Here is an 18,260-nt window from a genome sequence, read left to right as displayed (position 1 = left end):
ACAGACTGTTGTCGCCTTACAACTTAAGAGCCAACACCAGTCTGATAAGCTAGCTGACATGATGGAAGCACGAGAACACAAAGCTGCTGAAAGACTAACAATGATTATGCAAAACCTTTAAATTTGCATTAACCCCTGCTGGCAAACGAAAACCAGTTTTATTTAATTACATCCCATTTACTCTGAACTTCCTTTGTTGCAACAGTTTGTAGGAAGTGCAAATGTATTTAATCATCTTTAGCGACCGTTATCCTGGTGGAACACTGGGTGTTGGCCAGCAATACATCTCATGATACACACTCCCCAGTGTCCCAGTGTACAAGCTGCAAAACTAATGCACCCAGGAACAACCTGAAGCAGCCAATCCACAAACTGACATGCTGTGTTGGAGGGTGGGTAGAAATCCAAGTTCCAGGAGAGACGAGCACCAACACTAGCATATTTTTTGACCACTGGGTGAAACTGTAGACCATTATAGGCTAAATAACATTCCTGGAAATATGTAATATGTGAACACACAGTACATAGTGGTGATATAAAACAACAATAAAAATAATCTGTAGTCTCAGATCCTGGGGAATGTTAATTAAACATAAATGTAAAATAAAACGCAGGAACACCAATCAGACCTGAAACACATTTTAGCAAGCACCTCAGTATTTAGTCCATTTCCATTAAATACTAGTGTATAACATGAAAAAATTATTTCATTTAATCACAGAACATTGATTAGCTGCTTGTATTCTAGATGAACACTTACCTCTGAAGGAATTCCACATTCATCAAGGATGTAAAAACAGATTTGTCATCAATGATGCATTAGTTCATTTTAATGTCCAACATAAGTCAACAAGGTCCATGAAAGACCTACGATTAGCTACACTTAGTACAAACTTAAGACAGAAAAAAACAATCAAGGCAGCTTATAAACATCTACACAGTCTACGAGGCAGGGCTAGTTCTAAAGTTTACCAGGATTAATAGTGTCAGTTTTGTCACATGTTGGTAGAAGATTATTTTTGAATATTTGAATAAATCTACGCACATGTATCTTAAAATATTATTTACACAATGTGCGGCCTAATAAGAATCCACTGATCTTTTGATATTGCTCTTTGTATAACAAATGAATGACATGCCATTAGATTGTTCAAAAAAAAGAAAAAAGAAAAAAAAAAAACTGTCCCTGAAAAACCCAATTGCATCCCCAGTCTTACAAAAACGACCCCTGCTCATTCACACGGTTAATCCAGTAAATAAATTATGTTATATGATTACAAATGCATTCACTTCAATGGAAGCATGACCCTGCAATGTTGCATAAGGCATCGCAACAAGTATTACCGTCCAGTCTCTATCAGACTGCTTCAACTCTACAGAGGTAAAATCACAAGTTGGGACATCTCAATTTAAAAGTCAAACGCTACAGACGAGTGGAAAAAGTGGATTCTACATGATAGAACATACAGAAGTGCACGTTCATAGTGCCCATTCAGCCAGTAATTATTCCTTGGCCTCCAGAACGGGAGTCCGAGATGATTTCGAATGAGTTCATTACTTGGTTTTCTCTTTTGAGTGCTGAATCTGCTGCAGGCGCTTGGCATAGCTCTGTGCCATGGAGTTTATGATGGATAGAATAAAATAGCAGACCATGACTAGCACCACCTTCTCAAAGACCCAGGAGAGCCAGTTCTCACCCTGCACAATAGAAGCAAATAGAACCCAGATTATGCTACACCAATACAACCAGCATTGTGTTGTACAACAATCCATTCATGTCATGCAGGAACTGCTTAAACAAATTCTGAGTGGGTGTAACTTTTTAACGCATTAAATTTCTTATTGTTATAGTGCTTAATGAAAAGTAGAAGAAAAAAACATTTTAGTCAGTTGGAAAATTAGGGAATTAAATTTAAATAAAAATACATAAAAAATGTATTTTATATATATATATATATATATATATATATATATATATATATATATATATATATATATATATATATATATATATCAATGTAATTATACATTATATTTAATTATTTACAGTATATATATATATATATATATAATTTAAATAATTTAATATAATATATTAGTAATACATAGCTTACGTCTACAAAACCCACACTAAAACTAAAACCACACTAAAACGCCCACACAAACCCACACTAAAACTAAATCAAATCTGAACCAAAATTCTAATGAATATAAATATTATATATTACAAATTATTATTATTTTTTTTATCTGTACTGATCAGAGCAAGAGTGCATCAAAAATGTTTTCTACAAAAAAGTTAGTTGGGGGAATGATTTTTTTCCCCTTTACTTTTTTACCATTATTAAAATCCCCGCCTTAATAATAAGGTTTCATGACTTCTTAGACCCATACTTTTTAAATAAGAATCTGGACATGTATTCAGTTTTAACCTTTGTACAATAAAATGGAGGGAAAAGGCTACTCAATATTTGTAGTAAATGAAAATGAGGTAGGATGAAATTTTGTACACATTTTTTCTCTAGGAAATGCATTCAATGAAAGTCGGTTAAAAATCTCTGCTTAAAAATCTTTTTTCTTTAGTTCTTTTTTAACTTCCATTCTAATATAAACTGCTTCTATTTTAAACCAAAATTCAAACCAAGCTCATACTGGAGCAGTTACAACACCAAAAATAAAAATCCTGGATGCTCCCCAGCATTATAAAGCTTCCTAAACTAACAGTAATAAAACATTGAGCAAACAATGAGGTTCCTACCGCAGGCGTGCCATCTCCAGTTGGGTGATGAAGCTTGGCTCTCTGGGCCTCCAGATATTCCCGGAAAGGCTTCTCCAAGGACGCTCCCACCCCAGGTATGGCACTGTGAATGCAGTTAAATACATTGTTAGATCAGTCAGTACTTACCAGGCAGGACAGGATGCTGAAGACACTCCAGTAGAAAGTCTGCTATATATCTAAATGAGAAGTGGGCATCCGAGTCAAGGTGCCAGAGCAAACTGAAGAAAGAGCTTCCAAAGCTCATTATATAAGCCTGGCTCCTGTTAGAACTGGTCTGGAGCGATTAATCAGGAAGTGACTCGCCATTGCATCATCAGTGCCATGTGGTAAGAACTGCCCAGTTTCAAAGGAGTGACCGTTAGTGACACGTATCTTATAATTCGAACACTGAAAATTATTCATTGTGCTGTATAAACCTGGCTTTAAGCTTATTGTTCCCAAATTTTTAAAGGTATCTGTAAAGAATCTAGACCTCCTCCGGACCATGTGAGAACCTAAACCCAATGGAGCAAAATTTAAATACAAGAACCAAATGTAGGCTGTAGTCTAATCCCAACTGTACATGTGAAACAATAAGCTCCATTACTGAGAAGTGTAAAGAGAAATGAAGCTTGATACAAACACCCAATATCTAATTTCAACTCATTGTGGTTGATCATTCAGTCAGCATCTGCTTCTAGCTGAACCACCAGCCACCTCCATAAAAGGAGTTTCAGACTGTATTGCATGCGAGCTTATTAGCATAACCGTTATAAAGGAAAAGAAATTCTCGAAGCTGTGTGCTCTTCAACTCATGATTCACACTAGATTGCTCAAACAATCTGACTAATACCATGAGAAACTAAATGGCATGCAAACATACAACAGAAAAGGAAGTTGAATCTGGGAAAACTCCCCTTGTGAAAAGTTCCTTTTCATGCTTTTATGAATGCAGACCATTATGCAGATACAATTCTCAGAAAAAAAGGCATTTGTTTCAAGACACCTGTATTTTTTTTATGTTAAATATAATATTACAGCACAAAGAAATCATGAAGATAAACTATACAGAAGTTTCATTGTTTCTGCCACACCCATTGCTAAAACATCGTCCAGAATGCTCTTTTGACTAAATGGGCACATTTGTAGAAGACTTAAAACTGTTACAGTCATAAAAAAGGGGGCAGCCCCACCTAAATGTTCAAGGTTTTGGAATGGGAAGTCTAACAAGTTTATGTTATGGTGTCTAGATACTTTTGGCCATAAAGGTTAAGGTTTTTAGGAGTAGCTTCTTTATCTAATTTTATTTTTACCTATTGGTTCAATTTTGGTCAAATTATATTAAGCACTTTCTATTCAGCAGATTTTTCTATGATCTGATTTTAAACAAGTCAGCAAAACAAAATTATTTTATATATTAATGTGATAAAGATGTAATTTGTGTTTTTAAAATATATATGGTTTTACAAATTAGTAACTAACACTCACAATGAAACAAAAAAAAATTAAACAGTAAATAAAAATAGAATCAAATCATTAACTAATATTAAGAAATTAATAACATTAATAAATTAAACTAATTAATTGTGTTAGATTTTAAACCCAAAAGTGTTTTAGGTTAGAAGACATTCAGTCATTTATTCACTGTACTGACATAATTCATTTTATGTACAGTAATTTAGGTAGAATTTGAATGTTACACATTTACATTTAGCCAGGTAAAGAATTTACTTTGTACTTTACAATTAACTAACTCAAAATTCAATATATAAAAAATATGTAATTCAAATTTAATTTCTTAAATTAAAAGAAAATCAAAAATGATTTACTAAAGAGGAACAACAAACCAACAATAAAACCAAAGCAAATCTGAATAATAAATACAAAGTAAAAGTATCATTAAATTATTAACTTATAATTATATTAATAAATAAATTGATTTATTCATTATGCTTGATTTTGGTCAGACAGAAATTTACCCTAAACACTGTATTCACTAAAACAATAAAATGTACCTCAAATTATTTAATCTACACACAAATATGTATTTTAGATTAGAATGACAGTTTGGTAAATATATTGTAATTTTTTACTGTATTTACATGCATTTCTCTCTCATTCATTCACATTTTCATTGACCAACAGTTTGAATGAAGTTGATTACATTATTAGATTCGAGCAGTGCTCACTGTGAGGTAAATTTGCATCCCCATGATATTTGACTGAGAGGAAGTATTTTATAATACAAATTAAATAATTTAAAGCTGCCAGGTTATAAAATCCACCAAAAAGGTTTAACAGACATTGGTCCATAAACTGTAAGTTAAGAACAGATACACAATTGTACTGTACATGGACCTTTTATACTTGAACATTCATCCACTTTTCTGGGAAAAAGGTTTCACAAGTTTGGAGTGTCTGGAAATTTTTACCTATTTAGTCAAGAGCATTTGTGAAGTCAGACACTGATACTGAGAGAAAAGTCCTGGCTTGCAATCAGCGTTCCAATTCATCTAAAAGGTATTCAGTCAGGGCTCTGTTCAGACCACTGGTGTTTTTACACATAAAACTCGTCAAACCAAGTCTTCATGGAACTCGCTTTGTGGGAGGCATGCTTAGAGTGGGAAAGATTTTCCATACAAATTGCTAAAAAATAAATATAAATTTTATATAAGTGATTTTGTAGGGGTTTTTTATAGGTGTTAATAGTGGGTGTGGCTGAAACACCTGAACTCAATCAGTAGGAGAGGTGTCCACATACTTTTGGCCATATAGTGTATCTAATTCAAATCGGAGACAAGTCCAGCTGAGTGGAAAATGAAACAGAAATATTAAAGAGATAAAGAAACCTTTAAATTTTACTTATTTTAAGGGTATGCAAATGTTCACCCTCAACCGTATCAATCATGGTTTTTGAGAATGTGTCATACTTTCTAAGTGCTCCATTTTTTAAACTGGTTTTAAAATATTCTGGTTTTTAATTATAATAAAAATGCTGGTTAATATCTGGTGCAGATTTGATAATAAGCCAAATAATAGATAAGAAATCACAAGATAAAGAAATTACACCACAATACAATACTTTAATTTAACCTATAGACTTAGTTTATTGATAAATTGGTAAAGGAGAATTGGTGTAAATGATTAAACAAGACAATATATTTAAAACTATAAACTATGAACAGAACACTGAAATAAAGGTGTCAGGTAAACACACTAAATTTCTTACTTAAAAATCTTAAATCTAATCAGCTGAATGTAAATGAATGAAGAAGCTACTCTTCTGTCTCTGATTGACTTATCTTATAGATATATTTTCTGACTTCTTCAGTAATATTTTAAACCACAATAATTGTCTTCGTAAGGGGTACATATCAAATAAAACTTTGCCATGTTTTGTTTTACCCAAAGACTGGGTAGTTTGATATTTGGGACTTTAAGATCTGCTTAATCTAACAGGAAAGCTAATGTTATATTTTATTAGTATTTATAAATATTTTATCATTATATTTGTAACATTTATGTGCTTACATCCCTGGTGTAATTATTTAAATTTTTTGATTTTCCACATGAAAATAAGTTAGCAAGTCCTCATCGGTGAACTAAAATTCAACATCTGAATAGATAAATGTAACATAATGCAACAAAAAAAAAAAAGGGCAATTTGGAAAAAAATAATTTAAATAAAAGTCGCTGACATTTACATTTATTTTAGTAATTTATATTTAATAGTAGAATTAATAAAAATCAAAAATGGTGCCGTAAAAATGCCAGGTTCAAGTTGACAAACCTCTAGAAGATGTGTACAAAAGTTTTTACAAAAATAAAAAAAAATTTTAAATGGTGCTCGTTTGATTTTATACAAACGTGTATTATGTATTTTAACAGTATAAATGTAATTTTTCCTCCTACATAAAAATATACAAACTAAAAAGTAAAACGTGTCCCCATAACGCGACCACCCCAACAGTCATTTCTGACAGTGAATCTGGATTCAAATCAACCAATTATTTTTTTTATTCTTACTTTGTATTTTTTTTGTCACTGTAAAGCATTAACAGAGCAGAGTTAGAAATGTTCTCTGATTACAGTCATTCAAATCGTTGTTATGTGGAGTTTATGATTCATATAGAGTTTACACCACTCATAAGGTGAACCTGGTCGTTGATGGTACAGTCATTTACAAACAAAGATGAAAGTGAAAAAAGTACATTTTTATCTGACTTTCAGACTTTAAAAAACATTAGAGACATGAAATGAATAAAATACACTACTGGAATTTTACAGATTCTAGTGAACAAGAACAGATTATACTTTAATCATCAGGGAGGGCTTTACTTTTGACTATTTTTAATTTCTATTTTAATTTAGGATTTTTTGCACCACAGGTTCTCTTCCGAGGTTTCAATATTTTATTTAACTTTTGTTTTATGTGTCTTTATTTAATAGTTCTTAAAAAAATCAAGTCAAGAAAATTTACACAAACTGATTCACAGCATTAAAACTGCACTAGACTCAATAAGTTTGTGTTCAGTAATTGAGGATTAGGTTCTAGATGAGACTATTTTAAATAATAAGCATAAGTGGGTTATGTTGGTTATTATGTTTGTACTGTAGTTCCTGGTTTTCACCCAGACTGTATAGAATGCATCATGTTTCAATCAAAAAGGGGAAAATATGAATTACCTTTAAGTGTTCAGCTGCATCATAAATTATTTTTAAAAAGCAAAAAAATCTATTTTCCATTCATTTAAAAATAATAGTAATAAAATGTTAAAAAATATATTAAAGGTTGGATTTTTTATGTTGAGAGGAAAACACACTGCACATGGTGTAACAGGAAAATGAGTCAAATGTGTCAGCCATAAACTACTAAAAACAGTAAAAACTATTTAAAATGTGCTATTTACCTGGCTTATCTAAAATTAATATATATAAAATTGTGATATACTTCTGTCAGAAAAATATATTTAGTGTTAATTAATAATAATTGTTAACAATTGTTAACAACATCACTGAAATGTAATTAATGTTATAATGTTATAATATAATTGTATTACAATGAAATTAATATTAACATTTATATGTGTTTAAATATACTGTTTATACTTTATACCCATCTCACATAGTCTTAGGTTTGGACACCCCTGGTCACATTCTTTGTATTGTAAAATTTTTATAATAAAATAAAGTAAAATTAATAAAACAGATTTTATTTAAACAGAAACATTTAAATAAAAAATGACTTTATAATCTATCACATAAAAAACACATCAAATAGTAGAAAATCAACCAAATAAAGGAACTGAAATGGGATTTCTGAAATGATGCGTTACACTGTATGAGTAAAGGATTAACTAAACATTTCCAGAAATTTAAGTTTTGTTTTTATTAAAAAATTTTAGATTATATTTTACATTATTTATAATTAATCTTTTTTACAATTCACTGTAGATTTTGGGGGGTTTGTGTGTGTGAGAGTAGGTGTGTGTATTTTGACTCAAGTTCTGTTTTTGGCCATAACTAATTAAAGTTTTTTAGTTTAGATTTATTTAGTAGAAGTCATTTTCGTTCCTTTAGGCTGAGACTTTTCTCAGTATGATTTCATGATCAATGTTAAATGTGTCTACAGATAAAATCTACTGTGCATTTATGGTGAGTGTTACGAGGTGTTGCAGTTCTAACAGGATGAACAGTTGTTCTGAGGTTTGGGATGATGAATAATTAAAAATATTGTAGCTGGTAATAATCAAAAGTAGGTTCATTCTTACTAATGAACTCAGAGTAAATAATTACAAAGAGACAAAGACTGCAGAACAGAACACAGCTATATAAAATTATGGTTCAATTGTTGACAGTTTTAACTAAAATAGCTGATAAAATATAAAAAAAAAACAAGAAGCGCCACTTGAATAAAAAAGTAATCACTAAAATAATTAAAATATTTATAAACCAACAGAAAAAATAATGATGACTTGGATGGAAATCTAAACTAATACAGAAAACAACAAAATAAAATAATGAATCAAAATAGCTAGAAAAAATAATATATATATTTATTAAAAGCAAACTGGTATTTAAAAAAACTGTGTGCATGTACTGTAATATTTTCTTAATTGACTCGTCACTTTCTACTTACCTTTTTCATTTTCATCTTTCATTTTTCATCTTATTCCTCCCTGTTTGTCCTCTTACCTCTTTCCTTCAATTTTTGTATTGAACTACAGTTTTTAAATTAATTATAATAATTATTATTTTATAATTATGTTAATTTTATTTATTTTTTTGTTGTATTACACTTGAGTTTCGTGTGTTGAGTATTGTGTAAATTGTGAGTTTAATTTTCATATTTTCATTTCAGTTAATTTATTTAATTTAGGTTTTTTTCATATTTTAATTTAAGTGTAATTTGTTGTGATGTGCTTTTTCATTTATTTATTAATTTCTTCACTCTTTTTTATACTTTTTAAGTAGTTTTAGTTTTTGGGACAGATTGCTGGAGCTTTGTTTCTGTCTGATCTATTTTGGTTGGGAATAAATGACTGATAATGTCAGTAATAGTCCAGAAAAAGTTCAATGTCAGTCTGTAGATATCTGATTTTTTCCAGAACATCTAAAACAGATATTGACCTAATAAAAAGGTTTTTATTTTAGTTTGTTTGAAAGGCAGAATTTCTTCTTGAATTAGTTTGTTTTAATTGTTTTTCATTTTAGTTTATTAAATGTATGTTTGTTGATTTAGTTTTTGTTCATTACTAGAAATCTGCTTTAAGTGAGAAATTATATTTCAACTTGGGTAGTGTGTATAATCTGGCCCTAAAGGCTTTAAAATTATTTCCTGCGTTCTGGGCGAGGCTTTTTTCCTTCTTTTGGGTGTCTTTATTAGTAAACTGTAAAATTTAAAACTTGACACTTATGTTTTGTTCCACCAGAGTAGCTGGGAAGCTTAATTACTCACCCGATCAGAGAGACCATCTGCTCCACTATGTGCTTGCTGAACGTTATGATAACAAACAGTTTCTATGGAAAGAGACGAAATAGACAGAATTTCAGACAGTGAATCAAGATCCTGAGGAAGAAAGAGATAAACGGGAGGTTCCGATACAATCAGACACACAGAGGAAAGGGAATGACACAGAGTCCTTCAGGCAGAATGTGTCTGCAGGAGATGCTGAAACATCACCCCCTTCCCGAAGGAGATCTGAGCTCACTGGCTGACACAAGCTTAGTGTTATTTTGATAAATACAAAAGCACCTCGAGGGATGTTCACTTTTCTGACCCCCGTCAAGAAACCATGTAGTCATCAGCTTTGTTTGCTATGAGCTGGTATTCCCATTAACCCCCTATAGCAATCCTTTTATTTCTAAAACATTATTTCTAAAACATTATTTTAAGGAAACATTACCATAAATTAAACTGATTGTTGGGTAAAAACAGAATCAAAAGGTAAATGGTCCTTAGTAGCATCTGAACTGTGAACACCCTTTTCTTATTTAAAAAAAAATACTATTAAATAAATATATTATTTTATACAAGATAAACTGTGGTCATTGATCCGGTGGTTAGGCAGATCTACCTAAGATAAAATTCAATTTAAAACAGTCCTTCACCAGAAAATAATTATAACCAAATGTGGCACAGTTATTGGCAACTATAGAAATTCTTATATACAAAATGTGTGACCACCTTTACGTTCCCATTTTACTTTTTTAAGTAGATTGTCTAGGAACTTTCTAGTCGTCCTCTTTCACTAAGGTATATAAATGAGGTGACACTGAGGTCAAATCCTTTTAATTAATGTTCAATATGGGAAAGACAAGAGAACACTCACAATTCAAAGGGAAAAGTGCTATAAAAACCTCATCGCCTGAAAAGGCACAGATCTACAGTTCCAACCAACTGGAGCTGTGACAAACTTAACTGGGTGATGACCCAAGATTGTACAGAGCAGAAGATAGTAAAAGAGTCAAAGAGTTTGGAGGCTCCAAAACTACCATCATTTAGGAGGCTTGACAGAAAAAAGCCTTTCCTGTCATTTAACCACATTTAACCATGTAGGCACCTGGAGTTTGCTTATCACTACTAAGACTTCTGAAACCGTGTTTTATGGTCAAATGAAACGAAATTTGAGCTTTTTTTGTGACAAACTCTCAAGGTGGGTTTGTTATATTAAGGAGGATGACTATACTGAAAAGAACCTGAAGTCCACTGATAAATATGGTGTAGGGTTGTTTTCATCCAAAAACCCTGGGAACTTTGCTATGGTACAGAGTATTCTTGATCAATTCCTTATCAAGATTTTCCTTGATAAGGCATTGTTACTGAAATTAGTAAACTTCCGTTAAATGTTGGATTTCTTTTTTCTTTCATTTTTTTCAAAGTAAAATTCAGCTAAATCACAAAGAACTGAATTTCTTATCAACTTTTTGTTGCCAGTAATTGTGGAGGAGACTGTGTATATACATATTATCTGACATTTAAAATACTGTTTTACAAAAAGTAAAAAATATAACAAATTTTAAACCTCTATTAATAATAGCTGTTGCATCGTTTAATAGCAAATTATTACATAATTTAAATAAAGTATGCTAAGAGACAGAATTAAAAGCTGTAGAAAGTGTAGTCTGAGTGACACTGTTTAGTAATATAAAGAATAAATGACTCATGTAACCTATTTTAGGTCAAAAGTCTTGCAGCCACCGCAGACACCTGAAATACTGCACACCTTTTTCACAAAAATCCACTATTTACTGCGTTATCTACAACATTTGACACTATTAACAAAATAAAAAGAAATTCAGAGCTAGGAAAGGCAGTCAAGCCACCTTAATACTAAAATCACACGACTTGCACAAGCAAAGTCTTTTTTTCTTCTTCTTTGCATTTGTGCCCCTCTTCCCAACGATTTTAGACATACCCAATTCCTCACAGCACAAGCTTAAGCTGGAACACATTATGCTGTCCATACTCTAGTCTGTAATGATCGATTATGCCATGGCAAGGAGGGAACTCCCATCAAGCCTTTTTCCGGCTCAGACATTTGTGTCTGCAAAGCACCTGACCAGCCCGATGGCCCAACTAATACCTGAACCCAGGTCTTTTCAGAGGTAGAATTAGCACATTAGACCACAGATAAAGCCAAATACAGCCTGTTGTATTTTAACACAGCTGTGTGGTTAATGCATTTAAGCTGAGCAATGCTAACATGCCATTACCTTCATTATTCCAGTAGCTTTTGCACAAAATAAAAAAACAAACTGTCACAAGTAAACGTGTCTTAAGTGAATTTAGTTTTGGCATTCATCCTTTTGTTGTCTTCAGAGTAAAAAAACCCCAGCACTATTATTAACAGCAGAGAACGCCCACTAAATGATTTTCCCTCCACGTGAAATAATAACTGTTTGTCTGAATTTAAGTGGCAGGTTGTTACTTCACACCAAAATAGATTTGGGGTTTAAAATTCAATGGAGCGGATTTATTTTAGGGGTTTAGTACAGGGGGTAATTTTTTTACCCTCAGGATAAGAGAAGTACACAGAATGTTAGGGACATACGCAAATTACATTACATTACATAAGTTACAACTAACTTGAACTTAAATATGACATGATGTGCTAATTTAGAGGTACATTTTTCATCTACTGAAGGTATGATTAAAACATTAGAAATATAATTCAATTAAATTTGGCATAACGTTACATTTTTTGTTCTATTTTTGCCCTTGATATGTTAAATAGAGCAAATAAATGGCAATTGTGCATTCAAATGTGCAGTTTGTTCTCTGTTAAAGATGGAAACATGGCATTTGACCAGAGGTGCCGAAACTTTTGCATGATACTATACAAGCCCAAGAACATTTTTTCTACAGATGATTCAGTATGTTTTGATTATTTAAAGGATAAAAAATAATAGAGAAGAAAAGAAATAAGTATAAATTTTGTAGGATTTAAAACATTACATCTATGTCTACATTCATAACCTTAAAAATAGTATGTGGAGATCCCTTTGAATGAATACATTTAGACCCTAAAGCCACACCCATTGCTAACAGTTTCCTGTTTCAGAATGACTATGGTTTGGTGCACAAAGCAAGACATGGTGTGATGAGTTTGGTATGAAGAAACTCTGCACAGAGCCTTGACCTCAACCCCACTGAACACCTTTAGAATGAATTGGAACGTTAGCGATGAGCCAAGATTTCTTGTTTGACATCAATGCCTGACCTGTACCAATAAATACTCCTTTGACTGAATTCCCACAGGCGCACTCTAAACTCTTGAGGAAAGCCTTCCCAGAATAGTGGAGAGCCGAGTCAGCTACCAGTGGGGGCCATTTCCATATGAAGGGCCATCGTTTTTTAATGGGATGTTAAACAAACTTAAGAACATATAGTTTGGATTAATGCATCATTGTTTTATTTACCCACCAATGAGTCCAAAATCAGATGCAAAGATGCAAGAGTCCAAAAACCTCTGAGGTGATGCATGCAGTTTACTTACTGTGATTAAGCTAATTAAAGGAATTGTAACTGTTGTGAATTTGGAGCACTGCAGCCACTTATACTACACACACCTACTTTGTGCAAGGAAGAAAATGAGCTACAGTTTAACTTGTAAACCATCAAGTTGTACCAACAATTTGTGCTCGTCATCCACCAGCATTCTGACCACAGGAAGGCCCTTGGCTGGATATTTCTGCTTGGTGATCTATTTCTAAATCAACAGCAACACTGACGTGTGTCAAACCAAGCCACAATGCTAGGCCTGATCCACTTTTACCCTCAAATAGCTACATATACACGACATAATAAATAAAGAAATTAGTCAGAACTATAGTCTCATACAACAGCTTTACTGTATGCTCATGTAAACCTGGTCCATTTTAACTTGGTTCCTTTAACTATTAGAGCAGCTTTTTGTGTATACTCCTCTTCACTATTTTCCTGGATTTTCCACTTTTATCTCCCAATCTAGTCATTTCCACTTCCCATATCGCTTGCCCAATCCCTGATCTGATCAAGAAGACCCGAAGTACCACACAACCCTCTGACACGTGTCCAATCTGCAGTCGCTTATCACCTGGCAGTGTTTGGTCCCTACACAGAGCGCCACACTAAGCTCCATGTGACTCTCCCCCCTCACCCAGGTACCCGGATCTGTCACAGAGATTGCATATCTCTGTGGCATCAGGAAGAGACCCCGCCCGACCTTCGTCACCGTTAACTGCAGAATTTCTTTGAGTATGATTGTTGTACAGTCTCTAGTGATACACTCTGATAATAAAGAAAAACTCCTTATATAAACTTTTTATATTTGTTTAAAGCATCATTTAATATGCATCCTTTTATATTTAAAACATATTAATAATAAATATTAATGTTTTAGATGAGTGACAAAAAGGTTAATAACCACTTTTAGGAACCAAATTTTGTATCTTAAAATGTTTAAACTCCTGATACACTTCTACCCGCACCACCCACACCACCACGTAACTACCATGTCAGTATCATTGTCGTGCAAAGAATTAAAACTTTTAGTGTACCTAATAAACATACAACACATTGAAAGTTGTAGAAATATTAAGACAGTGTTTGTTTGCTGTACCTGAATGTGCATCTTGATGACTGCCTTTCCAATTAATGTTGCTCCAAAGAAGGTCCAGAATGGAATCAAGAAATGACCACATGTAATGCCAGCCAGGTCAAACAGAGGATTTGGAATCTAAGGGAAGAAAACAGGTAAATATTACAACGTCTTATTACATTTACTGTTAAAAAGGATTTAAAAAATAAAGTCAAAATAATTTTGAGAATAATGTAGAAATATTGTGATCCTAGCCGACTCGCCGTGTTAAAATGAGGGACGTTTTGTATGAGGAATTTAATAAAGTTATATCTTCATATCGAAATAAAAAAATATTTAATATCCTGGTACATCAGCATCAGTTTATTATTAATATAACAAGCTGAAACTGTGTTTATTTAGAAGAAAGAACCAAATGGACTTGGAGGAAAATGTCTCTTTTTTTCCGAAGCAGAACTTGCAGGTAGGGGCCGTTTTGTCCGTCATCATTTGGCCACAATATTATGACATTATTCTCAAAATTATACTTTCAAAATCAAAACTTATACAGTAAAAAAATAACAGTGGCCCTAATACGCCGTAAAATACATATAAATATACCTATCAGACATATTTACAATTACAAAACCATTTTTTCCCCGATTTCGTTTAACCGACATTCGACGGTGTCTCATAAAACATAAACACATCACATATTACCTAGTTGGTTTTTTTTTTTAACATGGCAGTAATGTAGAAAAGTAAGATAAACATAAGATTTTATACAGTCTGTAAACCATTAACAATGATGCTTTTGCTAAAGTTACTTGAAGAGCTTCTGCATGTTAAAGCAGCACTAAGCAGTTTATTTTATGATGCAACAGACTGCCTTGTTTTCCGTAGGTTGTGTCCTCACACCCCATGAATTCCTCACCTGCTTTATAAATGCTTTTCAAACAGATTATAAATTATAGCGTCATTTTCTTTTAATTAATAGTTACAGAGAACCCCCTCCAAAAAAAAAAAAACTGCAAGAAAAAAAAGCTTATTAGTTATTATATACTGTAAGTACAATGTCATGCTTGATAAGTGATAAAAAGTTAAATGTACAAGCTTTAGTAAAATATAACTTAAAATTGTAGATTTTAGACAGTATAAGGTAATTAAATGTGTTCTTTAGAAGTATATATTAGTTACTTGTGATACACTGTGGTCCTCCCAACCATCTGAAATCTTTTATGTTAAAAACACATGCCCCTCACATCCTCGTGACTCCTAAATAAACTAAAAGCACATCAAAGCCGTATAACACATCTCTGTTTGATCTGCACTGTTTAGTAAAATCATGCATTCACTCTCCAAGAGATTTACTGTATGCTCATGGAATCACAGCCTTTAGAGTTCATTTAATTTTTAGAGCAGCTTGTTTGTTTACATTTCTCTTTACTGTTAATTGTTGGATTTTCTTTTAATTGTTTATTAATGTACAGTTTAAGAAAAAAATTGAGGAAATCAGGCATTTCATTTTGTAAATTTTTAAAAATAATATTATTATTACTGTAAAAATAAATTTACTGTAACCTTTTCATTAGTGCCATTTTGTTGTATACACTCTGCCAATCAGCATAAATACTTTTCTTTTTTTATCCTTCTAAATAGAAAAATGAATGAATATGTGAACACAGGTGACTCAGAATTTTGTCAGTCAGTTCTTTCTTAAAATTAGACAACCTTTTTGGGCAGTTGTAAAAATCTTACATTTGTTGCATCATTAACTATTGTGCATAAACCTACAGATTTTGGTGCATCCCTGGGAAAATCCCTGATAATCAGCAGTTCCTCACATACTTAATGCAGTCCACATGGCACCAACAAGCATGCCAGTCTCTTTTCATCTTCTCCAATTTGATGTTTAATGTGAACATGAAGTGAAGTTCTTGGCCAGTGTTTGTATGATTTAAGGCACTGCTATGTTGCCACATGGCTGAATAATTGGATAATTACATGAATAAGCAGTTGTTCAGGTGTTCCTAATAAAATGGCTGGTAAGTGTGGACTGCAGTAATTATTTGATGACATTACATTTAATGTGCAATTATTTAATGTACTTATTTTTCATAGTTTCATAGTGGTGTGGTTAATAAAAGATCCATTACACGGCCCAATAATTTTGCAGGAATTAAAACACAAATGTGTGTAAAACACAAAAATTGATAACTGGAATAATCATAAAACTTTTAGAAAAAAAATCTAAACCATTTTAATTTCATTTTATTGTTTTTTTTCCTTTTTTTCCTCCATTCATCCCCCCTTTCTGGTGTGATTGTGACTGTCTCCTGTCTGTGTCTTGCCTGGTTTAAACATTATAAAAAACTTTGAGGAGATTGTTCCTGTGGACTACGTTTTTCCTTTTTTATTGTTGTGATTTAATGCAGTTGTTATGACTTTGTATTTGATATAATTCCCTATGTTGTTGCTATAACCGTATTTGATATTACGCCTCAATAAAAAATAATAATAAAATACACTTATGATCATATTTTATACACATGGTCAAGTTAGAATTTTTATTCCTGCCATTGGAAAGTGATGAACCCAACATTTATCCTTTTGTCAGTAAATTATTCACTTCTAATTAATTCTGCACAACAATCATATTTAGATTTTTATGACTACATTACGTATGACATATTTAAACATGCCACTTCCCATTTTCTAATTTTGAGATGCGGAAATGTCTAAAAAATAGCAACATTCTAAATGAAACTCCTGGCTTGATTTTACTTATATTTACCTTAAATTACATAATTTTTTTTTCCTATCAAACAATAAAATATAGGATATATAATGATTTTTTTATTTTACATTTGAATTGGGTGCATTAATTAACATATGGCTACACGGAAAAAATATTCCAATGTAACATTAAAACGTCTATAATGTGAATAAATAAAAGCTAAAATTGCTGATTGAGATTTAGGTCTAAATGGAATAATTCCAATTCTATATGCAATCCACAGTTTGTAGTTACATTTTGCAGTGTAATAAAAATTCAATTTATTTTGGATGACGTAATTTTAGAGAGCATATTCATGCTTTCCTATACAGCACATACCAATGATGGGAAATAAACTTACTGAAGCACATGCTAGGATTCCAAGGAATCCAACTTTCTGAACCATGTTCTGAACACCAAGTTTTGCTCTTGTTGCAAAATCCTGCAGAGAAAAAAAAAAAGATTGTGGGTCAAACTATATTAATTGCATCGCAATAGAACATTAAAAACTGGTTACTAAGTTCTAATCATTTTTCTACTTCACTGGTTTTACAAGCTCCTCCAGGTAGTACTTAAGGTTTTTTAATATATTTTTAAAACAATTTTGGGTAGGCTATTCGGAAGCTGTATGTCACTAGACGTGTCATCACATTCAGAGACTTACCAATATTGGCAGATAAAAACAAACAAAAAAAAAATTTAATGTGAATGTAATGTAAATTAGGTAGGGCACAGAGATGGGGAATAATGGAGAAGTGTGTGTGACTGTGTATGTAATACTGAAAGAAAGCAGTTGGCTACTACACACGTTTTAGAGGGCACGGCCCTCTTCGATGAAGGTAGGGGTCTGCTGCAGTAGAGGAGATACAACCGGCTAATTGTGAGACAGTGCGGTGGTGTTGACCTACTGAGGCATTGGTAACATTGGTACCCTAAACTTTATATGGGAGTTCTTTTGGATATAAGGATTTTACTGAGATGTCCCAAAAGGCCTGTGGCGAGTCATCTTATGCTGAATGGGTAGATGTTGCATTCCAGATTAATTTAGGTTTAGTTCATGATCACGCCATAGCCTAGTGGTTAGGGTACTGGACTAGTAATCAAAAGGTTGCTGGTTCAAGCCTCACCACTGCCAGGTTGCTGCTGTTGGGCCCTTGAGCAAGGG

The 18,260-nt window shown here is 32.5% G+C and overlaps 1 protein-coding gene across 2 annotated transcripts in view; it reads right to left on the bottom strand.

Annotated features, from left to right (window-relative positions):
- Window positions 1-812: 812 nt before the first annotated feature.
- vmp1 (vacuole membrane protein 1) overlaps window positions 813-18,260 on the bottom strand; it is a 33,927-nt gene continuing 16,479 nt past the window's right edge. Inside the window, exons 8-12 of one of the 2 annotated variants that reach the window (XM_063016594.1) lie at window positions 17,457-17,537; window positions 14,362-14,478; window positions 9,717-9,778; window positions 2,759-2,861; window positions 813-1,698 (exon numbers count right to left, since the gene is read on the bottom strand). In XM_063016594.1, the coding sequence (XP_062872664.1) occupies window positions 1,555-1,698; window positions 2,759-2,861; window positions 9,717-9,778; window positions 14,362-14,478; window positions 17,457-17,537 (507 nt within the window). In that variant the 3' untranslated portion in view covers window positions 813-1,554. The remainder of the gene's footprint in view (window positions 1,699-2,758; window positions 2,862-9,716; window positions 9,779-14,361; window positions 14,479-17,456; window positions 17,538-18,260) is intronic. The other variant, XM_063016595.1, reaches the window with a different exon arrangement.

This window comes from Trichomycterus rosablanca, chromosome 20 (genome assembly GCF_030014385.1).
Source record: "Trichomycterus rosablanca isolate fTriRos1 chromosome 20, fTriRos1.hap1, whole genome shotgun sequence".
NCBI classification, from domain to species: Eukaryota; Metazoa; Chordata; class Actinopteri; order Siluriformes; family Trichomycteridae; genus Trichomycterus; species Trichomycterus rosablanca.
Note: the sequence above shows the minus strand (reverse complement) of the source record. Positions and strands in the feature narration are given on the sequence as shown.